The sequence below is a fragment of the Phyllostomus hastatus genome, unplaced genomic scaffold (genome assembly GCF_019186645.2).
Source record: "Phyllostomus hastatus isolate PE091 unplaced genomic scaffold, TTU_PhHast_1.1 phas_scaffold_760, whole genome shotgun sequence".
Taxonomy (NCBI): Eukaryota; Metazoa; Chordata; class Mammalia; order Chiroptera; family Phyllostomidae; genus Phyllostomus; species Phyllostomus hastatus.
The window spans coordinates 3708169-3729413 of record NW_025334040.1 but is presented as its reverse complement, the minus strand read 5'-3'; the positions used below and the strand labels follow the sequence as shown (position 1 = coordinate 3729413).

General features: G+C 38.5%; 1 protein-coding gene across 1 annotated transcript in view; it reads right to left on the bottom strand.

Annotated features, from left to right (window-relative positions):
• TTC28 (tetratricopeptide repeat domain 28) overlaps nucleotides 1-20813 on the bottom strand; it is a 560959-nt gene extending 540146 nt beyond the window's left edge. The window contains exon 1 of the mRNA XM_045826718.1: nucleotides 20651-20813. Within this exon, the coding sequence (XP_045682674.1) occupies nucleotides 20651-20746 (96 nt within the window). The 5' untranslated portion in view covers nucleotides 20747-20813. The remainder of the gene's footprint in view (nucleotides 1-20650) is intronic.
• Between the last annotated feature and the right edge of the window lie 432 nt (nucleotides 20814-21245).

The following is a 21245-nucleotide window of genomic DNA, read 5'->3' as shown; positions in this document are numbered from 1 at the left end:
TAATTTGGGGTAAATTCCTCACTAGCATGTTTAAAAATTTTATTTCTTAGATTTGAAACCTCTTTTAGCTGATTCCAGGAAAAGTTACCAATACTTTAAAATATTTTGGAGGAAAACAAATTTGGTCACTGTAAGCCTTCCTTAGAATCTTTAATTTGCCAACATATACAGTGAGTTTCCAAGAAAGAGACGGAATATATACAGTGTTTCCAAATAACAATAATTATAATTATACATAACTATAATTATAATTATTGAACACTTATGTGCCTGGAATTATTCTAAATGCTTTACATATGTTAACTCACTTAATTTTCACAAAACCCTATGAAGTAGAAACTATTATTTTCCCCACTTTTAGGTTAAAAAACAAGATACAGAAAGGTTAAATAACTTGACTAACAAAAAAGGGTGTGAAGGGAATAAGCTAATATGCAGTAGGGCTGTGATTCAAACCCAGGCAGTCTGGCTCTGGACTCTGTGATCTTACCATTATATCATAACTTCCTCTCAGAATTATTTGAAAACATAATATTTTACTCACCTCCCAGAATGCCTATTAAAATCTTGCAAAACTTTGTTCCTACAGTTTGGGAAATGCTAATAGACTGCTTAGTACTTAGGCCTGTCTCTTTCTTGCAACCTAAACAAGACATGCCAGAACTATGTCCAAAATTACTTTTGCTCATTTAAAACCAATCCAGTTCCTAGTTTTTAGATTTTATAACCTGTTGAGGTTTGATTTGGTTTGTTTTGTTTTAAGCAAGGCTGGGCCAGTCAGCTCTAAACTGTATTCACTTGCTAAATGCCATAGTTTCATGCCAGTGGATAATACACTATGAACATTTCAATAAAAACCCTGATTTTGTCCTGGCTGGCGTAGCTCAGTGGATTGAGCACGGGCTGCGAACCAAAGTGTCGCAGGTTCGATTCCCAGCCAGGGTACATGCTTGGGTTGCAGGCCATAACCCCCAGCAACTGCACATTGATGTTTCTCTCTCCCTCTCTCCCTCTCTCTCAAGTGAATAAAAAAAAACCCTGATTCTGAGATTTACTACAACATAAATTTGATACCCATAACTTTGTATTTCCATACTGTTCTATTCACTTGATATGGTTATAAATAAGTCAATACCATTTTATTAGGTAAACAACCAATTCCCTTCTTTCACGGCTAATGTACAAAACAGTTTGGCTTGTTCACTCATAACAACAAATATTCAAAATACACAAGGTCAAAACTAATTATTAAAATTTCAGGTCCAACCAACTTATGAATATGTGCAACTTAAGCATTTAACATGTATGCATGAATAATTTATATTATCATATATCATTAAATTTTAAATGCACTATTTTTTAGCAATTATGACAAACAGAAATTCCTGTGGCTATTACTGATCTCTGAATCCTTTCACACTCTTCTTTTTGACAGGCATTTTGTGAGAGGTGAGCCAGTAAATAAAAACCACTCAACAACCTTGTTCCTGTTAAAATATCCATTTATGTAAAGGTAAAACCATGATTCTCATACAAATGTAAAATGAACACACGTTAAAGATTTCATTTAACTCATTAATTAATGAGTGACCCAGTAAAATACTGCAACCAATTCAGAGGAGAATTCAAAGCACCACACATGTACAGATGATCAGAAATGTGAAATGAATTTCTAAACTTAATGCAAACTTGCCTCTTTAGGGGAAGAGGAAAGTGAAATCAATTGTCCCTCAACTTGAAAAGTGCAGTTGCATATCTACAGACAAGACTAATTTGCACTGTTTTCAGTTATCTACAACATACAGCACTATAAAGTAAGTAGTTCAAAGACAATGAAAGGTACAAACTTCTTAAAATCAGATAACCCAGAAGGCTACACTGATTTCAGACAGCCTAGTTTTCCACTGAAGACACCCATAATCTTTTTCCAACTCCATTTCAAGTATTTTACAATTTTTTCCAATAGTCCCAGCTCATATGCTACTTGATATCAAACTATACTACAAAGCCATAGTAATCAAACCAGCATGATGCCCTGGCCATTGTGGCTCAGTTGGTTGGAGCATTGTCCCATACACTGAAGGGTCACAGGTTCAATTCTGGGTCAGGGCACAGACCCCACTTTCAGGTTTGTTCCCCAGTCAGGGCGTGCACATACAATAAGGCAACCAATCAATGTTTCTCTCTCACATGAATGTTTCTCTTTCTCTCTCTCTCCCTCTCCCTCCATCCTCCCTCCCCCTTTTTCCCTCCCTTCCTCTCTCTCTAAAAGCAGTGGGGGGGAAAACAGCATGGTGCTGGCATAAAAACAGGTATATAGATCAATGGAACAGAATAAAGCCCAGAAATAAACAAACCCACACCTGTATGGTTAATTAATATTTGAGAAAGGAGGCAAGAACATACAATGAGGTGAAGATAGTTTATTCAATGATGTTGGTAAAATTGAACAGATATAAAAAATGAAACTAGATCACCTTCTTACACCATATACAATAATAAACTCAAAATGGATTTATATATTTTAAGATTATATATATATATATATATATATATATATATATATATGATTAGCATAAAACTCCTAAAAGAAAACATAGGCAGTAAAATCTCAGACATTTCTCTTAGTAATATTTTTTCTGATATACCTCCTTGGGCAAGGGAAATAAAAGAAAAAAAAACAAATGGAACTACATCAAACAAAAAAGTCCTTGTACAACAAAGGAAAACATCAACAAAATGAAAAGACAATCCACTAAATGGGAGAACACATTCTCCAATGATATATCTGATAAGAGGTTAATATGCAAAATGTATAAAGAACTCATATAACTCAACACCAAAAAACAAACAATCCAATTTAAAAATGAGCAAATGACCTGAATAGACACTTCTCCAAAGAGGATATACAGATGGCCAATAGACATATGAAGAAATGCTCAATGTCACTAATCATCAGAGAAATGCAACTTAAAACTACAATGAGCTGTCACTTCACACCTTTGGGATGGGCTATCATCAATAAAACAACAAACAACAAGTGCTGGCAGGAATGTGGGGAAAAGGGAAACTTTGGGCACTATTGGTGGGAATGAAAACTGGTACAGCCCATATGGAAAACAGTATGGAGTTTTCTCAAAAAAATAAAAATGGAACTGCCATATGACCCAGTAATTCCACTTCTGGGTATATGTATCCAAAGAAACCTAAAACACTAATTCAGAAGAATATATGCACTCCTACATTCATGGTGTGTTCTTTACAATAGCCAAACTGCGAAAGCAACCCAAGTTTCCATCAACAGACAAGTGGATAAAAAAGCTATGGTACATATATACAATGGAATATTACTCATCCATAAAAAGAATGAAATCTTACCATTTGCAATGGCATGGATGGATAGAGGATATTGTGCTAAGTGAAATAAGTCAGTCAGAAAAAGACAAATACTATATGGTTTAACTCATCTAAAGAACAATATAAATGAACAAATAAAATGGAAAGACACTCAAAGATACAGAAAACAGACTGATAGTTGCCAGAGAAGAGAGGGTTTGAAGGGCTGGGTGAAAAAGGTGAAGGGATTGAGAAGCACAGATTGGCAGTTACAAAATAGTCATGGGGATGTAAAGTACATAACAGGGAATACAGCCAATAATGCTGTAATAACTATGTATGGTGCCGGCTGGTTACTAGAAATATCAGGGGGAACACTTTGTAGAGTATATGACTGTCTAACCACTATGCTGTGCACCTGAAACTAATATAAAAAATAGTCAATGTACACTGTAGTGAAAAAAAATTATTAAAAAATAAAATAAGATATTAAAAAACATAGTACAGTAAAATATCTCCAGATATTCAACTATTTCAAATCGCTTTCAAGAATAAAGAATATGCCCTGACCAGTGTGGCTGAGTTGGCTGGGTGTTGTCCCGCAAACTGAAGGGTTTCAGGTTCAATTCCTGCCAGGACACATGCCCGGGTTGCAGGTTTGGTCCCCCTGTCAGGGCACCTACGAAAGGCAACCAACTGATGTTTCTCTCTCACAACAATGTTTCTATTCATCTCTTTCTCCCTCCCTACCCCTTTCTCTAAAATCAATAAGCATGTCCTCGTGTGAGGATTAAAAAAAAGAATAAAGAATAAACTTAAAAATTAATATTTATTAAATATATATCTACATTTTACCCTCACATGACATTAAAATGAAGAATAAATACCTGGAATCCATTTTATTTTTACCAAGAAAAAAAAACTTTTTTCAGGAAACTATAATTATACCTTTATTTAATAAATATGGCCTAGAACTAAAGTTCTGAATCAAGAAATGACCTATAGTATGAATATGCTTTGTCTTTAGTTAACATTTAATTTGCACTATGAAGACTGATACCCTTCATCAATAAAGAGGGAAGATATACACAGGGACTGTCTTTATTTTATAATTCCTTTTATTTCAGAGATGCATACAAAATAATAATCATTCCTTTATTGTCCTAAAAACAGTTGTTTTTAGATAGCCTCATTTCATTTAATACTTTTCTTCATTATCCAGTTTAATTCCCATGATTCAGTCAAGAAACATTTATCTCAGGTACTACACTAAGTATTAATTTTAAAAAGTTTTCTAACTTTAAATACTTAAAAATTAAACTGCTTACATTGTAATTAATTTTATCTTTTAGTTGATAATAAAATTCAAGAATAAACTTAGTATCAAATACTCATTCCTCTACTCTATCATCATTACAGAGACTCGAATTCCAGAATACTACTGTGCCAACGTAACCTTAAAACTCACGGTAAAAAGTAGGTTTTAACAACATTCCCAGGGGAATTGCTTATATTCCTGTCCTGCAATGCAATAAGTCTGACATTTAGTAGCAAATGATAGTTATATTTGACCCCTATTTGCTCATCATTCAAATCAAAGACAGTCTAGTGCAACAGTTAAGAATGTAAACTCCACAAGGCTCATGGCTGAACAGTTTGCCAAAAGGTGTCCTTCCTTCTCTGTGGGAAAGGGCATGTGAAGCCATTTGGGGGACCAGGAGCACCGGGGGAACCTTGGCGATGACACACACATAGGCACTGGATGACCAGGCAGCGTGAACACATCAGGGAAACAGGACCGAAGAGGTATACTTGTGCTGAGTACAACAGATGGAAACAGTGCAGTTTAAGGGGAGGCTAGTGGCCAGAAAATTGTGTGCTGGCTGCTGGAGGACCAAGTGGGTGGCAATGAACAGAAAATGAGGCCATTCGTGTGAAGAGCTCCAGGGCAACGCCTCATCTAGCCTTTCGTTTTTCCCCTAAAGACTGTAAAAGGGGGAAAAAAAGCCACAAAAGCTTCACCAACTGGTTTTCCAAACTTATTCTGCATTAATTGGACGTGTTGTTTATAATGGCATCATCCATGTAACGAAGTTAACTTAAGAGTGATGGTTTCAGAAGGAATAATGTGATGGTCTAGAGAGAATATAAGAAATGGAATAAATCATTTAAAAAAAAAAAAAGAATGTAGACTCCAGAACTAGACTGTCAAATTAGAATTCAGAGCAACTAAGCTTGCTAGCTGCATGATCTTGAGTTACTTAGTAACCTCACTGTATCTCAGTTTCCTTATGTATAAAAAAAGGATAACAGTACTTAACCCATAAGGTAATTGTGAGAAGTAAATGAGTTAATATTCATAAAGGACTTAGAACAGTGTCTAATACATAGTAAGCACAATATGTTAGCTATAATAATTTGAAACCAACAGACTTCAAACTTATGCCACCCAAGTACTCTATAATTTACATAGAACTTCAAAATGCCTAATGAAAGATTTATTTTTTATAAAATATATTTGGAATTTATGACCAATTTCCTGAACAATTTAAGTGGCTTTCATAAATTTTTGTGCAGATTAGGAAGCAATGAATTTAAACAAGAGCATTATTTGACAGTGGAACAAATTTCAAAAATCCTGTTTCTACATAAGCTGAAATCACAGAATTCAAGACAGCACTCCATACAAAACAGCACATAGAGAACAAAAGTGATTGTGGCAGTGTTTTTAGTACCTTATCAGGAAGTTGTGCAATCCACTCTAGTATATTTTTCCTAATGATAAGAAACAACACACAGGGCCAAATGTTCAATAAAGGTGCCTGAATTCCAAATCCACATTGGTAACATGCAAGCTCCTGGGAGGAGAAGGAGAATATACCAGCTAACTCCAAAATAAAAGGTACTAACCTACCCTGAGTGCTTTTTAAATATATACGCTTCAATATCAAATTGTGCAAGCCAAATATCAGGCAACTAAGTTCCTAGTACAGAATAGGTCACAGAAAAAGTCTTATGGAGTTGACAGTTTCCTCTGTTTTACGTACAATTTGGCAAAGTAACCTCATAAACAATAAAGATTAACATGCTTGCATTAAAAATGTTGTCATTGGCCCTGGCTGGCATAGCTCAGTGGATTGAGCACGGGCTGGGAACCAAAGTGTCCCAGGTTCGATTCCCAGCCAGGGTACATTCCTGGGTGGCAGGCCAGAACCCCCAGCAACCGCACATTGATCTCTCTCTCTCTCTCTCTCTCTCTCTCTCTCTCTCTCTCTCTCTCTCTCTCCCTTCCCTCTCTAAAAATAAATAAATAAAATCTTTAAAAAAAAAAATGTTGTCATTTATGGACCTGGCAAATACTAATCCACCTTGGGTCTCCATGGATTTGCCTGTGTTGACTATTTCACATAAATGGAGCTTACACTGTATGATCTTTTATGACTAGTTTCTTTCATTCAGAATACTGTTTTCAAGGTTTGTCTACACTATATATTGGTACTTCTTCCTTTTTATAGGTGAGTAATATTCCACTGTAAGAATATATCACGTTTTGTTTTTCCATTAACAGCTGATGCACATAAGGGTTGTTTTCACTTTTTGGCTATTATAAATAATGTTGCTATGAACCTTCATATACAAGTGTTTGTGGGAACAAAAGCCTCTATTTCTCTCAGATATATACCCAGAAGTGGACTTACAGGGCCAACCATATGGCAGCTCTATGTTTAGCATTCTGAAGAACTGCCAAACTTTTCTAAAATGGCTACATGATTTCCCATTCCCACCAGCAGTGTATAAGGGCTCCAATTTCTCCACATTGTCACCAACACTTGTTATTGTCTCATCTTTTTTACTTTAGCCATCCTAGTAGGTGTGAAGTGGTACCTTAGGGTTTTAATTTGCATTTCCCTAATGACTAATGATGTACGTACCTTTACATGTGCTTATTGCATTTGTATATATTCTTGGCTTTGTTCTTAAAAAAAAAAAGATTTTACTTATCTATTTTCAGAGAGGAGAAAGGGAGGGAGAAAGAAAGGGAAAGAAACATCCATGTGTGGTTGTCTCTCACATGGCCCCCACCAGGGACCAGCCTGCAACCCAGGAACGTGCCCTGACTGGGAATCAAACCAGTGACCCCTTGGTTTGCTGCCCATGCTCACTCCACTGAGCTACACCAGCCAGGGCTAAATACCTTGTCTTTTTATCGAGGTTATCTACTTATCACTGAGCTGTAAGAGTCCTTTATTTATTCTTGATATGACTTCTTTATCAATACATGGTCTGCAAATATTTTCTTCCATTATTCAGGATTGACTTTCACTTTCTTTTTTATTTTATTGATTGATTTTAGAGAAAGAGATGAAGAGAGGAAAAGAGTAAGGGAAGGGAAGAGAGCGAAAGAGAGAGAGAAACATCAATTTGTGGTTCAACTTATCTATGTGTTCATTGGTTGATTCTTGTATGTGCCCTGACCCAAGGTCAAACCCATAACCTTGGCATATCAGGATGATGCTCTAACCAACTGAGCTACCCAGCCAGGACTCACTGATTTCTTAAATATAACACCAAAATCACACCAAAAAGTAGATAAACTGGACTTCATCAATACTAAAAGATTGTGTGTCAAAAGGCAGCATCAAGAATGGGGAAAGAGCTCTTCTTTTTTCAAGATTGTTTTGGCTACTCTGGGTACCCTGCACTTCTGTATGGATTTTTAGATCAGCTTGTCAATTTCTGTAAAAAAGAGGTGAAATTTTGATAAGGATTTCCCTTAATCTTTGTATCATTTGGAGGAGTACTGCCACCTTAACATGTTAAGTCTTCTGTGCCATGAACTGAGATGTCAAGACTAGACTTACTCTTATTTTAAGCTACACTCCTCAAACTGCCTAGCCAACTGCTAAAACAAAATAATCAAAGAAAATAACTTCACTCCTTCACACAGCTGTACTTGATGCTGCAGAGTTCAATCACAATAGAAAGTATCCCAGCTACATAGAGATTCCAATAATATTTTTTTAGAATGTTCTATAAATCTAATCATTATCCTCTTCTCTGCTCCCATCTCCATTTACTTCCACTTTCTACTTATTTGGTTGATTCTTTTCCAATACATCTTTTTCCTTTCATCTATTTTATCATTACTTTCTCCTCCTCACTTTCAAAAACTACTTTTTCTTGTGTTTATAATCTAAAAATGAGCACTATGGCTTTCTATATTGATGATTTGTCAAAATATAAGTACCAATGTTAATTTCCTTTTATGATGACTGACATTAGAGGACAATTAATAATCTTAACAATTTTCATCTTTATCAAAGTGATATTCTTTGTGCAATTCTGTAAGTACAAAAAATGTTGATAAATTTTTCCTACCATTTTCTGAACTAAATCCATAGTAAGTCAGAACACTACTATGGTAATTTTTGAACTTCCACTACAGCAAACTTAGCAAGAGATAGCATGAAAATACCAAATATATATCATGGAACAGGAACCCATATATGATAATATGCCTTCCCTTATTTGACAGTCACAACTAAACTTTTTCCTTTCTCTCTCTCTCTCTCTCTCTCTCTCCCCCTCTCCCTATTACAATTGCAAAACCACAACACAAAGTCAGGTTCCCTGTGTTACTTAGACTACCTGCTATAATCTCTTCTTTATCCACAAAATTAATACCACCTCCTTATCACAAATCACCAATTAATTATAAACTAGAATCTCAACAAATCACATTTCAGAGTAACACAGGTTAGCTTTACATTGTTAATCATTTAAAATAATGCATGTTCTTTAGATGAGATGTCCTCTCCTAGAGGTTATATAGCCATAACATCAAAAAAGGGTTTTTGGCCCTGGCAGGTGTAGCTCAGTGGATTGAGTGTGAGCTGCAAACCAAAGGGTTGCCGGTTTGATTCCCAGTTAGGGTACATGCCTGGGTTGTGGGCCAGGTTCCCAGTGAGAGCCATGCAAGAGGCAACCACATATTGATGTTTCTTTCCCTCTCTTTAACCCTTCCTTCCCTTCTCTAAAAATAAACAAAATCTTTTTTTTTTGGAAAAAGGGATTTTGGTAGTGGTCACTGTGAGGGCAATTGGAACCATACTATGACTCCTACTGCCCCTCTTTTCCTGTTCTAGTCTCTAGTTATCGTTACCGCCTTTTCAGTCTCCCAATACTACTTCTGGTCTCTAGGAAAAGTGTCTGATCTCTGATTTCTACTTAAAGAATAGAGGGACGTTATCACTGCTTGCCCTTTCTCAACAGCAAGAAAACACTAATAATAAAATGAGCCTGATATTGCAACATTAAGTACACATTAGCAATGATATAATCTAGCCAAAAATATTTCACTTATATCCATCAAGTTTGCTTATATAGCTACTACTTTATAGAAAATAGAGGAATAAGATAAATTAAGTAAAACATGGAAACTACCAGACATATAGGACACCTGGTTTTGTCCCTACTGTGAGTCAATGTCATGAAACAAGGGACCATACTAAATTAAAAGAAACTTAAGTGGCACTAATTAAGGCATGGCCCTGAATTAGATACTTACTCATTGTGACACAACAACTTTAAAGTACATTCTAGAATAGATTGGAAAAAAATTTTAAAGGAAAGTTAAGGGGATCGTTAAGTGAAAAATAAGTGGGTTTCAAAACAGTATCTATTGGGTTGGCCAAAAAATTGGTTTGGTTTTTTCCATAAGATGGCTCAAATAGCACTTAGTTGTCTTTAACTTCATTCAAAACAATTTTGTTAGATTGTATTGTGACAGTTGTCATATTAGTGTGATTTTTTAAAAACTTACCAAAATTCGTGGTTTTGTGTAGCCATTTTAATACTGAAGATCAAAGAAAATAAGCGATATTTTCAGCATATTATGCTGTATTATTCCAAGAAAGGTAAAAATGCAACTGAAATGTGAAAAATATATATCTGTGCACTGTATGGAGAAGGTGCTGTGTTTGATCAAACATGTCAAAAATGGTTTGCGAAGTTTCGTGCTGGAGAGTTCCCCCTGGATGACCAGATGAAGTTAATAGTGATCAAATCAAGACATTAATTGAGAACAAACAACATTATACCATGTGGGAGATAGCCAACACACTCAAAACATCCAAATCAGTCATTTTATTGGTGAAAATGAAAATGTGTCTTTTATTTTATGGAAAAAAAAACACATAAACTTTTTGGCCAACTCAATATACATATTCACCAAACAAACCAGCAATTCCACTCTTAAAACCCCTCTATTAAGTACTTAATGAAAAAATACATATATATATGTACACACATACAGATATAGATATAGATAGATAGATAGATAGATAGATAAACACACAAAGACTTGTTTGTGGATGTTCATGGTAGCGCTATTCACAATCACCAAAAACTGGAAACAACCAAAATGTCCATCAACAGATGGATGATAACAAACTGCAGGACAAAAACAATAGAGTACTCAGTAATAAAAAGGAACAATTTTCTATTACTTCTACCAACTCTGGTGGTGATATCACAACTATACATATTTTTCCAAACTCATAAAAACATACACTTAAAATTGATAAACTTTAAATTTTATAGTATGTAAATTATACCTAAATAAAGATTATTTCAAATGTAATAAAAATTAAAGGCATTTTGGGCAATTTTATCTTATTTTAGCTAAAACATCTATATGTATTTGTGGGAATGTGCATAACTACTGTTAGAAAGATGCACAGAAAGAGATCCAGGAAAAAATGTATTAATAGCAGCATCACTGTATGGGTAAGGTTATGGAGTTTGTCTCATACTTTCTAATTTTATACGATGCACACATTCAGCTTTCATGATAATAAAAGGGGGTTTATTAAAGTAAAGATCAACTTTGATTTTACATTTTCTTATGCAAATGTCTGAGTTCCAATCTGTGGTTTTGCAGGTTATAAATTTTTTTTATTTTTCAATTACAGTATAAATATAATTATAGTTGTGATTTTGAAAGTAAAACTTTGTTAAAACAGTATTTCCATGCTTCTGGTCAAGATGGCAGTATAGGTAAACACGGCTCACCTCCTCATACAACCACGTCAAAATTACAACTAAATTATACAATAATTATCACTCAGAACTGTCAGAAATCAAGTTGAATGGAAGTCTGACAACAACAGAATTAAAGAAACAACATTCATCCAGACTGGTAGGAGGGGTAGAGATGTGGAATGGGCTGGCCCCATATCCACATGTGGTGGATAAAAATTTGGAAGGGGTATCTCAGGAGTGAGGAGTCCCAGCTCCACACCAGGCCCCCCAGCCTAGGGTTCCAGTGCAAGGAAGAACAGTCCCCACAACTTTAAGCTACAAAAACCAGCGGGGACTGAGTCGGTGGAAGAAGTAGTTTAAGAGAAACTACTTGGCACGGTAGTTTCTCTTAAAGAGCCCACACACAGACTTACTCAGACTTATTCCCCTCTGAGCTCCAGCACAAGGGTAGCAGCTTGAAAAACACCAGTGGCATACAGGAAGGAACTAAAGTGTCTGACATCAAGGTGAGAGCTAGGAGGCAGCTTTCTCCCAGACAGAAAGGCAGGCAGAGGTCACTGTCCATTTTCTAAACCCTCCTCTCTCAGAACCACATAGCCAGCAGGCTGGTGCCATATCTGAGACACCATCAACCTGGCTAACACTGTTTGCCCCACCCTGGAGATCCCCTTAGGCTCTATCCCATGCAACTTACAGCTGTTAACAGTGGCTTGTCCATGTGAATGGCTGGTCTTGGATCAAGCTTCACAACTTACAAAATACTTTCAAACAAGCAACAGCCAGCCTCAGAGACTCCCCAGCTCCCATACCTCTTGCTAAATGGCCCCAGACATGGCACTAGCAGCAGACAGCCTAGATTCATAGCTTGACTATGCCTGGGAATCTCTAAGCCCAGCACAAGTAGCAGCCATCTCAGATTGCTTTATAGCTTAGGCAGGGTGACACTGGGCAAAATAGAAGTGGGCACTGACCTTGGACTGCATCACCCAGGAAAACCCAGGTAATGCACACCCAGTGGACAGCTACAAACTATGTCAGAGCACCACCACCCTACTCCTGCATGGATCCTCCATGGAGGGCAGAGATTGGTCTACAGTGGACACAGCCAGTCCTCACAGCTGACTGGCCTGGGTAAATGATTCCCATTGACCTGCCAACAACAACCAAAGCTCAACTACAAGAGAAGCGTGTGCTCAACCCACACAAAGGGCACACCTCGAGTACCCAGCTTGGGTGATAGGCGAGGCTGTGCCACTGGAATCTATAGGACACCTACTACATTAGGTCATGCTACCATGACAGGAAGTCATAGTAGCTCTCCCTAACACATACAAACAAACAGGGAGGCTGTCAAAATGAGGAGACAAACATGGCCCAAATGAAAGAACAGATCAGCCCTGGCTGGTGTGGCTCAGTGGATTGAGTGCCTGCCTGCAAACCAAAGGGTCAACAATTTGATTACTAGTCAGGGCACATGCCCGGGTTGTGGGCCAGGTCTCCAGTATAGGGAGTGCTCAAGAGACAACCACACATTGATGTTTCTCTCCTTTTTTTCTCCCTCCCTTCTCCCTCTCTAAACATAAATAATAAATATATATATAAAGTCTAAAAATATATACAAAAAGTACTTAAAAAAAAAAGCCCTGGCTGGCGTAGCTCAGTGGATTGAGGGCGGGCTGCGAACCAAAGTGTCACAGGTTCAATTCCCAGTCAGGGTACATGCCTGGGTTGCAGGCCATGACCCCCAGCAACCGCACATTGATGTTTCTCTCTCTCTCTTTCTCCCTCCCTTCCCTCTCTAAAAATTAAATTTAAAAAAATTTTAAAAAGAAAGAACAGATCAAAACTCCAGAAAAAGAACTAAACAAAAGGGAGATAAGCAACCCATCAGATGCAGAGTTCAAAACACTGGTTATAAGGATGTCAAGGAACTTAGTGAGGACCTCAACAGCATAAAAAAAGATCCAGTCAGAACCCAAGGGTACACTAATTGAAATAAAGAACAATTTACAGGGAAACCACAGTAGAGTGAATAAAGCCAAGGATCAAATCAATGATTTGGAACATAAGGAAGAAACAACCAATCAGAATAAGAAAAAGAATCGAAAGAATGAGACAGTTTTCTCCTCACAAACAGAAGAGAAACAGCAAGAAACTGGAAACCTATTTGAAAAAAAATGAAAGAAAACTTCCATAATTTGGTGAAGAAACTAGACATGGAAGTCCAGGAAGCACATAGAATCCCAAACAAGATGGGTGCAAAGAAGCCCTCTCCAAGACACATCATAATTAAAATGCCAAAGGTGCCCTGGCTGGAATGGCTCAGTGGATTGGGCATCAGCCTGAGAACCAAAAGATTGCTGGATTGATTCTCGGTCAGGGCACATGCCTGGGTTGTGGGCCAGGTCTCCAGTTGGGGGCGTGTGAGAAGCTACTGATTAATGTTTCACACATTGATTATTTTCCCCCCTCTTTCACCTGCCATTCCCCTCTCTCTAAAAATAAATAAAACCTTTCTTAAAATGCCAAATGTTAAACAAAAAATCCCTTAAAAGCAGCAAGAGAAAAGAAGTTAGTTACTTACAAGGGAGTTCCCAAAGACTGTCAGCAGATTTCACACAAGAAATGTTGCAGGCTAGAAGGGATTGGCAAGAAATATTCAAAGTCATGAAAAGTAGGGACCTAACAACCAAGATTGCTCTACACAGCAAAGATATCATTTAGAATCAAAGAGCAGATAATGAACTTCCCAGACAAGAAAAAAGTATAGTTCATCACCACCAAACCATTATTATATGAAATGTTAAAAGGACTTATTTAAGAAAAAGAAGATCAGAACTATGAACAATAAAATGGCAATAAATACACAACAACAATTGAATCTAAAAAACAAACAAGAACAGAGGCAGAATCATGGATACAGAAAGCATTTTGATGGTTGCCAGATGATAGGGGGGCTATCAGAGAAAAGGTGAGGAGGTGAGGGGATTAAGAAGTACAGATAGGTAGTTACAGAATAGCCATGAGGATGTAAAGTACAGTATAGGAAATGGAGTAGCCAAAAAATTTATACACAGGAGCCATGGACATGAATGACGATGCGTGGATTGCCTGAGGGAGTGGGGATGCTGGGTGGAGAGGAGCATGGGGAAAAAAATGGGACAACTGTAATAGCATAATTAATAAAACATAATTTTTTAAAAAATAGTATTTCCAGCCCTGCCTGGTGTGGCTCAGTGGATTGAGGCCAGCCTGTGAACCGAGAGGTTGCCAGTTTGATTCCCAGCCAGGGCACATGCCTGGGTGGTACATCAGGTCCTCAGTTTGGGGGCAAGTGAGAGGCAACAGGTCAATGTATCTCTCACACACTGATGTTTCTCTCCCTCTCTTTCTCCCTCCCATGCTCTCTCTCTAAAAGTAAATAAATATTTTTTAAAAATAGTGTTTCCAGTGTAAATAATTATTTTCTTTGGTTCATAGTGAATATACATTCAATGAAAAGGATACATTCCAAGCATTATATTTGGGTTATATCATCTCTCTGATTTCTTCCCATACACAACAGCAATCTACTCTACCTACTGAAGAGATACCAAAAACACTATTAAATTTAAGTTCAAACATCAACCTTTGTCTGTTACAGTTTTTTTAAATAGTGATCATCCAAAAGAAACAAGAATTAATTTAATTTTATTTAAAGCACTTTTGTTTTTAGAAAAATAGGTAGTGAATGAACAGCATATTAAATAAAAACTATGGGATAAAACAGCTTTGAGCTATATTTACTACTTTTAATAATAATTACAAATACACATCAAACACACTACGTGCAACCTAGGTTGAGGAAGCTTTCACATGCAACAGTGTGGTGTCAGAGACTCTGTCTTTCACTGTTCCTCAAGCACTCACAGAGTTTTCTCGGGTCACAGGAAAGTGATAGGTACAGGAAGAGGTTTGAGGTTTTTGTCTGTGGTTTTGTTTTGGGGTTTTTTTTTTAATGTGTATGTGGGTCTGTGGTTTTGGGTTTGTTTGGGGGGTTGGTTATTTTTGTTTTGGTTTGGTGTTTTGTTTGCTTTTTTGTTTTTTTGGCATGCCTTTAAATGGAGTTAATTAACACAAGAAAATAAACAACAAATACCAAATCCCTACCACATGCAAGGCATTGTTCTAAATACCTACTTACATTCTTTTTTAGTTAACATTTCTTTGGGATAGCTATTACTGTCCCATTACATATATCAGAACACTGAGACATAGCAGTTAAAATTTGTCAAAACTCATACAACTAGTAAGTAACAGAGCCAAAACTTAGAAATGTGAATCTAGATTTGTATCCATACTTAAGCTTTCAAAGACAATTCTTCCTCATTATTTTGGTGTGGGGGTGAGGATTTGAAATGGAAAATTGGATCACTCTACCACTAAATGATGAAGTTAAAAGATATGTCCCAAACTCAACTGTATTTCCTCTATGTTATAGCAATGAACTAATGATGAAAAATGAATACAAAATAAATTTTTTTAAAAACCATGTACAACAGCATCCAACAATTCCTTAGGAATAAAATACTTAGGAATAAATTTTTGAAAGAAGTGCAGGATTTGGACCTCAAAACTACAAAACATCATTGAGAGAACAGAATAAACACACTCCCTATAAAAATCCCAGCTATTTTTTGGCAGGAATTGATAAACTGATCCTAAAACCCAGGGACCCAGAAAAGCCAAAACAGTCTTGAAAAAGAACAACAACGCTACAGAACTTACAGTTAATTTTGGAACCTATTAAAAAGCTACTGTAATCAAACATTGTAGTGCTGGCATGAGCATAGACAATAGAATAGAATAGAGAGTTCAGAAATAAACCTAACATGTGGTCAGTTGATTTTCAATAAGGGTACAAAGGCCATTCAGTGAGATAACAATTTTTTCAATATACAGTGCTGGGACAACTGGATCAACATATGCAAAAGAATTAATCTGGACCACTACTTTACACGATACACAAAAATTAACTTAAAATGGATCGACAACAGAAGCATAAGGGCTAAGGATTTAAAACTCTTAGAAGAGCCTTGGCTGGTGTGGTTCAGTGGATTGAGCATTGGTCTGCAAACCAAAGTGTGAGTTGCAGGCCAGGTCTCCATTAGGGGGCGTGTGAGAGGCAACCACACATTGATGTTTTAGTGTTTCTCTCCCGGCCTGTTCCCCTTTCTAAAAACAAAATAAATAAAATCTTAAAAAAAAAAATTCTTAGAAGAAAGCATAGGGGTAAACCTTCATGACTTTGGGGTTGACAATGGATTCTAAAATATGACACCACATGCATAAATAACGAAAGAAAAAGCAAATAAATGACTTCATCACAAAAATGTTTTGCAACAAAGAACATTATCAAAAAAGCAAAATGACAACCTACAAAGTGGGAGAAAATATTTGCAAATCATATATCTATTAGGAGTTAGTATCCAGAACATTTAAAGAATTCCTACAACTTAATAAAAAAACAAATAACTCAATTTTAAAAATGGATCCCCCTGACAAAAAATGAACAAAGATTTGAATAGACATTTCCCTGAAAAGAATACATCAATGGCCAATAAGCACAAAAAATTATGCCTAACATTATTAGTCAACAGGGAAATGCAAATGAAAACTGCAATGAGATGCCATTTTACACCTACTAGAGTGTCTAAAGTTAAAAAGATAGACAATAACAAGTATTGGCAAGGATGTAAAGAAACTGGAACCCTCACACATTGCTAGTGGGAATGTAAAATGATGCAGCCCAGTGCCTTAGAAAATAGTTTGTCAGTTCCTAAAAAGGTTAAAATAAGAGTTACCATGTGACCCAGCTACTGGGATAGGCCCAAAAAAAATTAAAACACATGTCCACACTAAAAGCTGTACATAAATGTTCATAGCAACATTACTCATAATAGAGATGGCCCTCCATATCCACAGGTTTCACATCAATGGATTGCAAATAGTCACATAAGACCTGTCCAGGTAGGTCAGTTGGTTAGAACATTATCCCAGTACGCCAAAGTTGTGGGTTTGATTTCTGGTGAACCCACAGGAAGCAAACAAATGAATGCGTAAATAAATGAAACAACAAATCAACATTTCTCTCTCTTTCCCTCCCTCTCTTTTCTCTCTCTTTCCCTTTTTCTCTCTCTTAAATCAATATATATAAATAACTACTATTTTAAAAAGAAAATAATCAAAGAAAAGTTATGTTGTTGCTAACATGTACCATGCAGTTAAGCCTAGGATGGTTGCCTCTGAACAGAGACTTTTTTCCTTGTTCTTTTTTTTATCTCCTGAACAGTACAGTATAACAATTATTAATATAGCATTTACATTGTGTTAGGTATTATAAGTAATCTAGAGATGATTTACTATATACAGGAGGATGTACATAGGTAATATGAAAATATTATACCATTTTATATAAGGGAATTGAGCATCCTAGGATCTTAGTACCTGTGGGAGCCTCTGGAACCAATCTCCCACAGATACCGAAAGACAAATATGACCAAAAAGTATGCCCTGACTGGTGTGGCTCAGTGGGTTGGGCATCATCCTCAGAGCCAAAAAGTCACCTGTTTGATTCCTGACTAGGGCACATGCCTGAGTTGCAGGCGGGGTCCCTGTTTGGGGGCATGCAAGAGGCAGTGAACTGACATTTCTCTTGCACATCCATGGTTCTCTCCCTCTCTTTCTCCCTCCCTTCCCCTCTCTCTAAAAACAAACAAATAATATATTTTTAAAGTAGAAAAATTCACATCTATCAACAGATGAATGGATAAATAAAATGTGGTATATCCCTCCAATGAAAGATCATTTAGCAATAAAAAGGACTAGCCTACTCATACATGCTACAACATGGATGAGCCTCCAAAAAAAAATGTGCTAAATGAAAGAAACTAGTCATAGAAGAAAACATGTTAAATTATGGTTAATGTCTGGAATAGTTAAATTCATAGAGACCGAGAGTAGGTTAGTTATTGCCAGGGGCTGAAAGGCCAATAAGGAATGCTAACAGGTACAGGCTTCCTTTGTGGGGCGATGAAAATGCTCTAAAAGTAGATAACGGTGATGTTGGACATATAGTGAATATACTATAAACTGGGAATTGTACACTAAAGACTTTAATTTTATGGTAGGTGAATTATCTCAACAAAGTTGTTTTTTATAAAAAGTCAGTCATGGACACATGATGTACAGCATAATGACTGTAGTTAATAATAGTATATTGTATATGAAGGAGTTGTTAAGAGAGTATATCATAAAAGTTCTCATGACAGGGAAAAAAAATTTGTGACTATCCGTGGTGACAGATGTTTACTAGACTAACTGTAGTGATATTTTTGTAATATATACAAATATCAAATTATTCTGATGAAAACCTGAAACTAATAAGTTATATGTCAATTATACCTCAATTTTAAAAATTTAAAATAGCCCTGGCTGGTGTGGCTCAGTTGGTTGGAGCATCTTCCCATAAACCAAAAGGTTGAGGGTTCAATTCCCAGTCAGGACACATGCTTAGGTTTGATCTCTAGTCAGACCACGTAGGAGAAACATCCAATCAATGTTCCTCTCTCTCATTGTGTTTCTCTCCCTCTCTTTCTCCCTCCCTTCCCCTTTCTAAAATCAGTAATCATGTCCTTGGGTGAGGAATAATAATAATAATAACATCCACACAAACTATTGTACAAAAATGTCATACTAAGACAACAAAGCATCAAAGCATCTAATTTTTCAATACTTATTTAGATGCAATCTCAGCTCCTAAAGTCTTGTCTTCCTACATATTCATATTTTGTCAGTGAACAAAAAAAAAGCTAATGAAATGAAATCAACTACTGAAATTCAAAAAACATAAAAAAACCTGATACATCAAATAATTTTCAATCAAATAATTATACTTAAGCATTGACTCTGAACTAAATATAAATCTCAGTTTCAAAATAGTATACAAAGGACAAATACTCAGAGGTTTAAGCTAATCTCCAACTTTTCCAAATAAATAATAATTCAGATTTGCTTTGATGAAAATGTAAACATTCACCTGCCTGAAATTAACAAAACCCTACATCCCTAGTGTTCCCATATGATGGAGAGAAAGAAACATGAAATTTTGGGAGGGGGGCAGAGGGTGGAGCATGCAAATTTTTTATTCAGAGTTTTGTTCCATAATAAGTTTTAACCTAGCTAGGGTATACATAGTTTATGGTTTATACTAAACAATGTATCCTCTGCTTTGCCTACAACATACTCAAAACAAGGCATTGCAAAGAGTCACAAAAGTTATGTTGGAACCTGATAAAAATCACATTATACAGTAATCTGACGCTCATTAATCTCAAAAAGCTCCTGAAAATATCTCAGGAACTATTTTGGAAACTCCCTTAGTCTTCCCACACACACTTACCAACCACCCACCCAGTGCCGAGCACTGCACCTGGTACCAGAATGCCGTGGTGAGCTATAAACAGAACAGGCCCCAGCTCCCAGGAAGGTAGTGCTTATCAAGCGGGCCTGATCGTCATAACTTGGGAGCTTGTTAAAAATTCAAAGTCTGTTCGCATGCCTTGGAGAGTCCGTGGGCCTGGGGCGAGTGGTGACGCCTGCATTCCCATCAAGGGCGCCCACACCCCCGCCGTTTTGAGAACCTCACGCTCAGGGCCGTCCCATCCCTTCCAGCAAGATGCCACACCTCCCAAGTCCACTTCACTCAGCATCCTTCGCCCTGACCAATACGCCAAACACACCACGAAGCTGGGGCGGATGTTTACAAACACTCCCGAATCATTCTGTACTAAGCCACCGACAGATTTGCTTCCTTCCCGGGACGGACAGCTCACTCACTGAGATTCCACCTGGGGATGTCTGCACCTGAGCCTCCCGCGACTGCGCCGACACCTGTCTCCCAGCGGCTGCTGCCTACCTCTCCCGTGGGCCGCGGGTTTGGGGCCCGCCGCCCCGCAAGCACGGAGGTAAGCGCGCGCAATAGGCGCCGACTGTATACCGCTAACCGCCCCCCCCCTCCCCGCAACCCCGGCGCGCACACAGAAAATCCCGCAAAAGCTGGGGCAGGCGACAGACCGGGTCCCGCCGGCCAGCGATGCAAGGCGGGGTTCGAACCCGTACGGCGGGGCGGGTTCCGCCTCGCCGGGCTAGTCCGCCGCCGAGGCCCGGCCCGGCTCGCACCGACGGAGTTTCACAAAGAAAGTCTCCCGGCCCGCGCCCCTCACGCACTCACCGGCGCAGGCGGCGACTCGGGCTCCCGCCGCCTACGACTCCGTGCCGGGGTCGGCCCCGGGGTTGGCTCGAGCGCCGGCGGCGGCAACTGCTCCATCCCCGCGGGCCCCGGGCCGTGTCCGCTTCGAGCTAACGGTCCCGCCAGCTAGGCGCGCGCGCCGGCTCCGCGCGCCATGTTCCCGCCGTGCCGCGCGCCGCCGCGGCAACTCACACCACCTCCCCCGCGACCAAGCACGCGCGCGCCCGCCGCGCCCGCTCCTCGCGCGCCCCCGCGGCACACACCCCCACCCACCGCGCAAGCGCGCACTCGCCGCGCCCCCTCCCCGCGTGCCCCGCCTCGCGCCCTCCAAGCCGGCCGCTGTTCCCGGCGTGGCACCCACCCCCTCTGCTCCCGTTCAGCCCTGCTGGAGCGCTAGCCGTTCTGCGTTCGGCGCTGCCCCCTGCCGCACTGCGGACGACCCCAGGCCATGTTCCTCGGCCTTTTCCTGGCACTGTTCCTTCTGCTTCACCCAGTATGCAGAGAGCGAAGGACTGGGCCATGAGGGAATTACCCCCAAGAAGTGCCAGTCGAAGACGTGTCTAAGCTGATGAGAGGT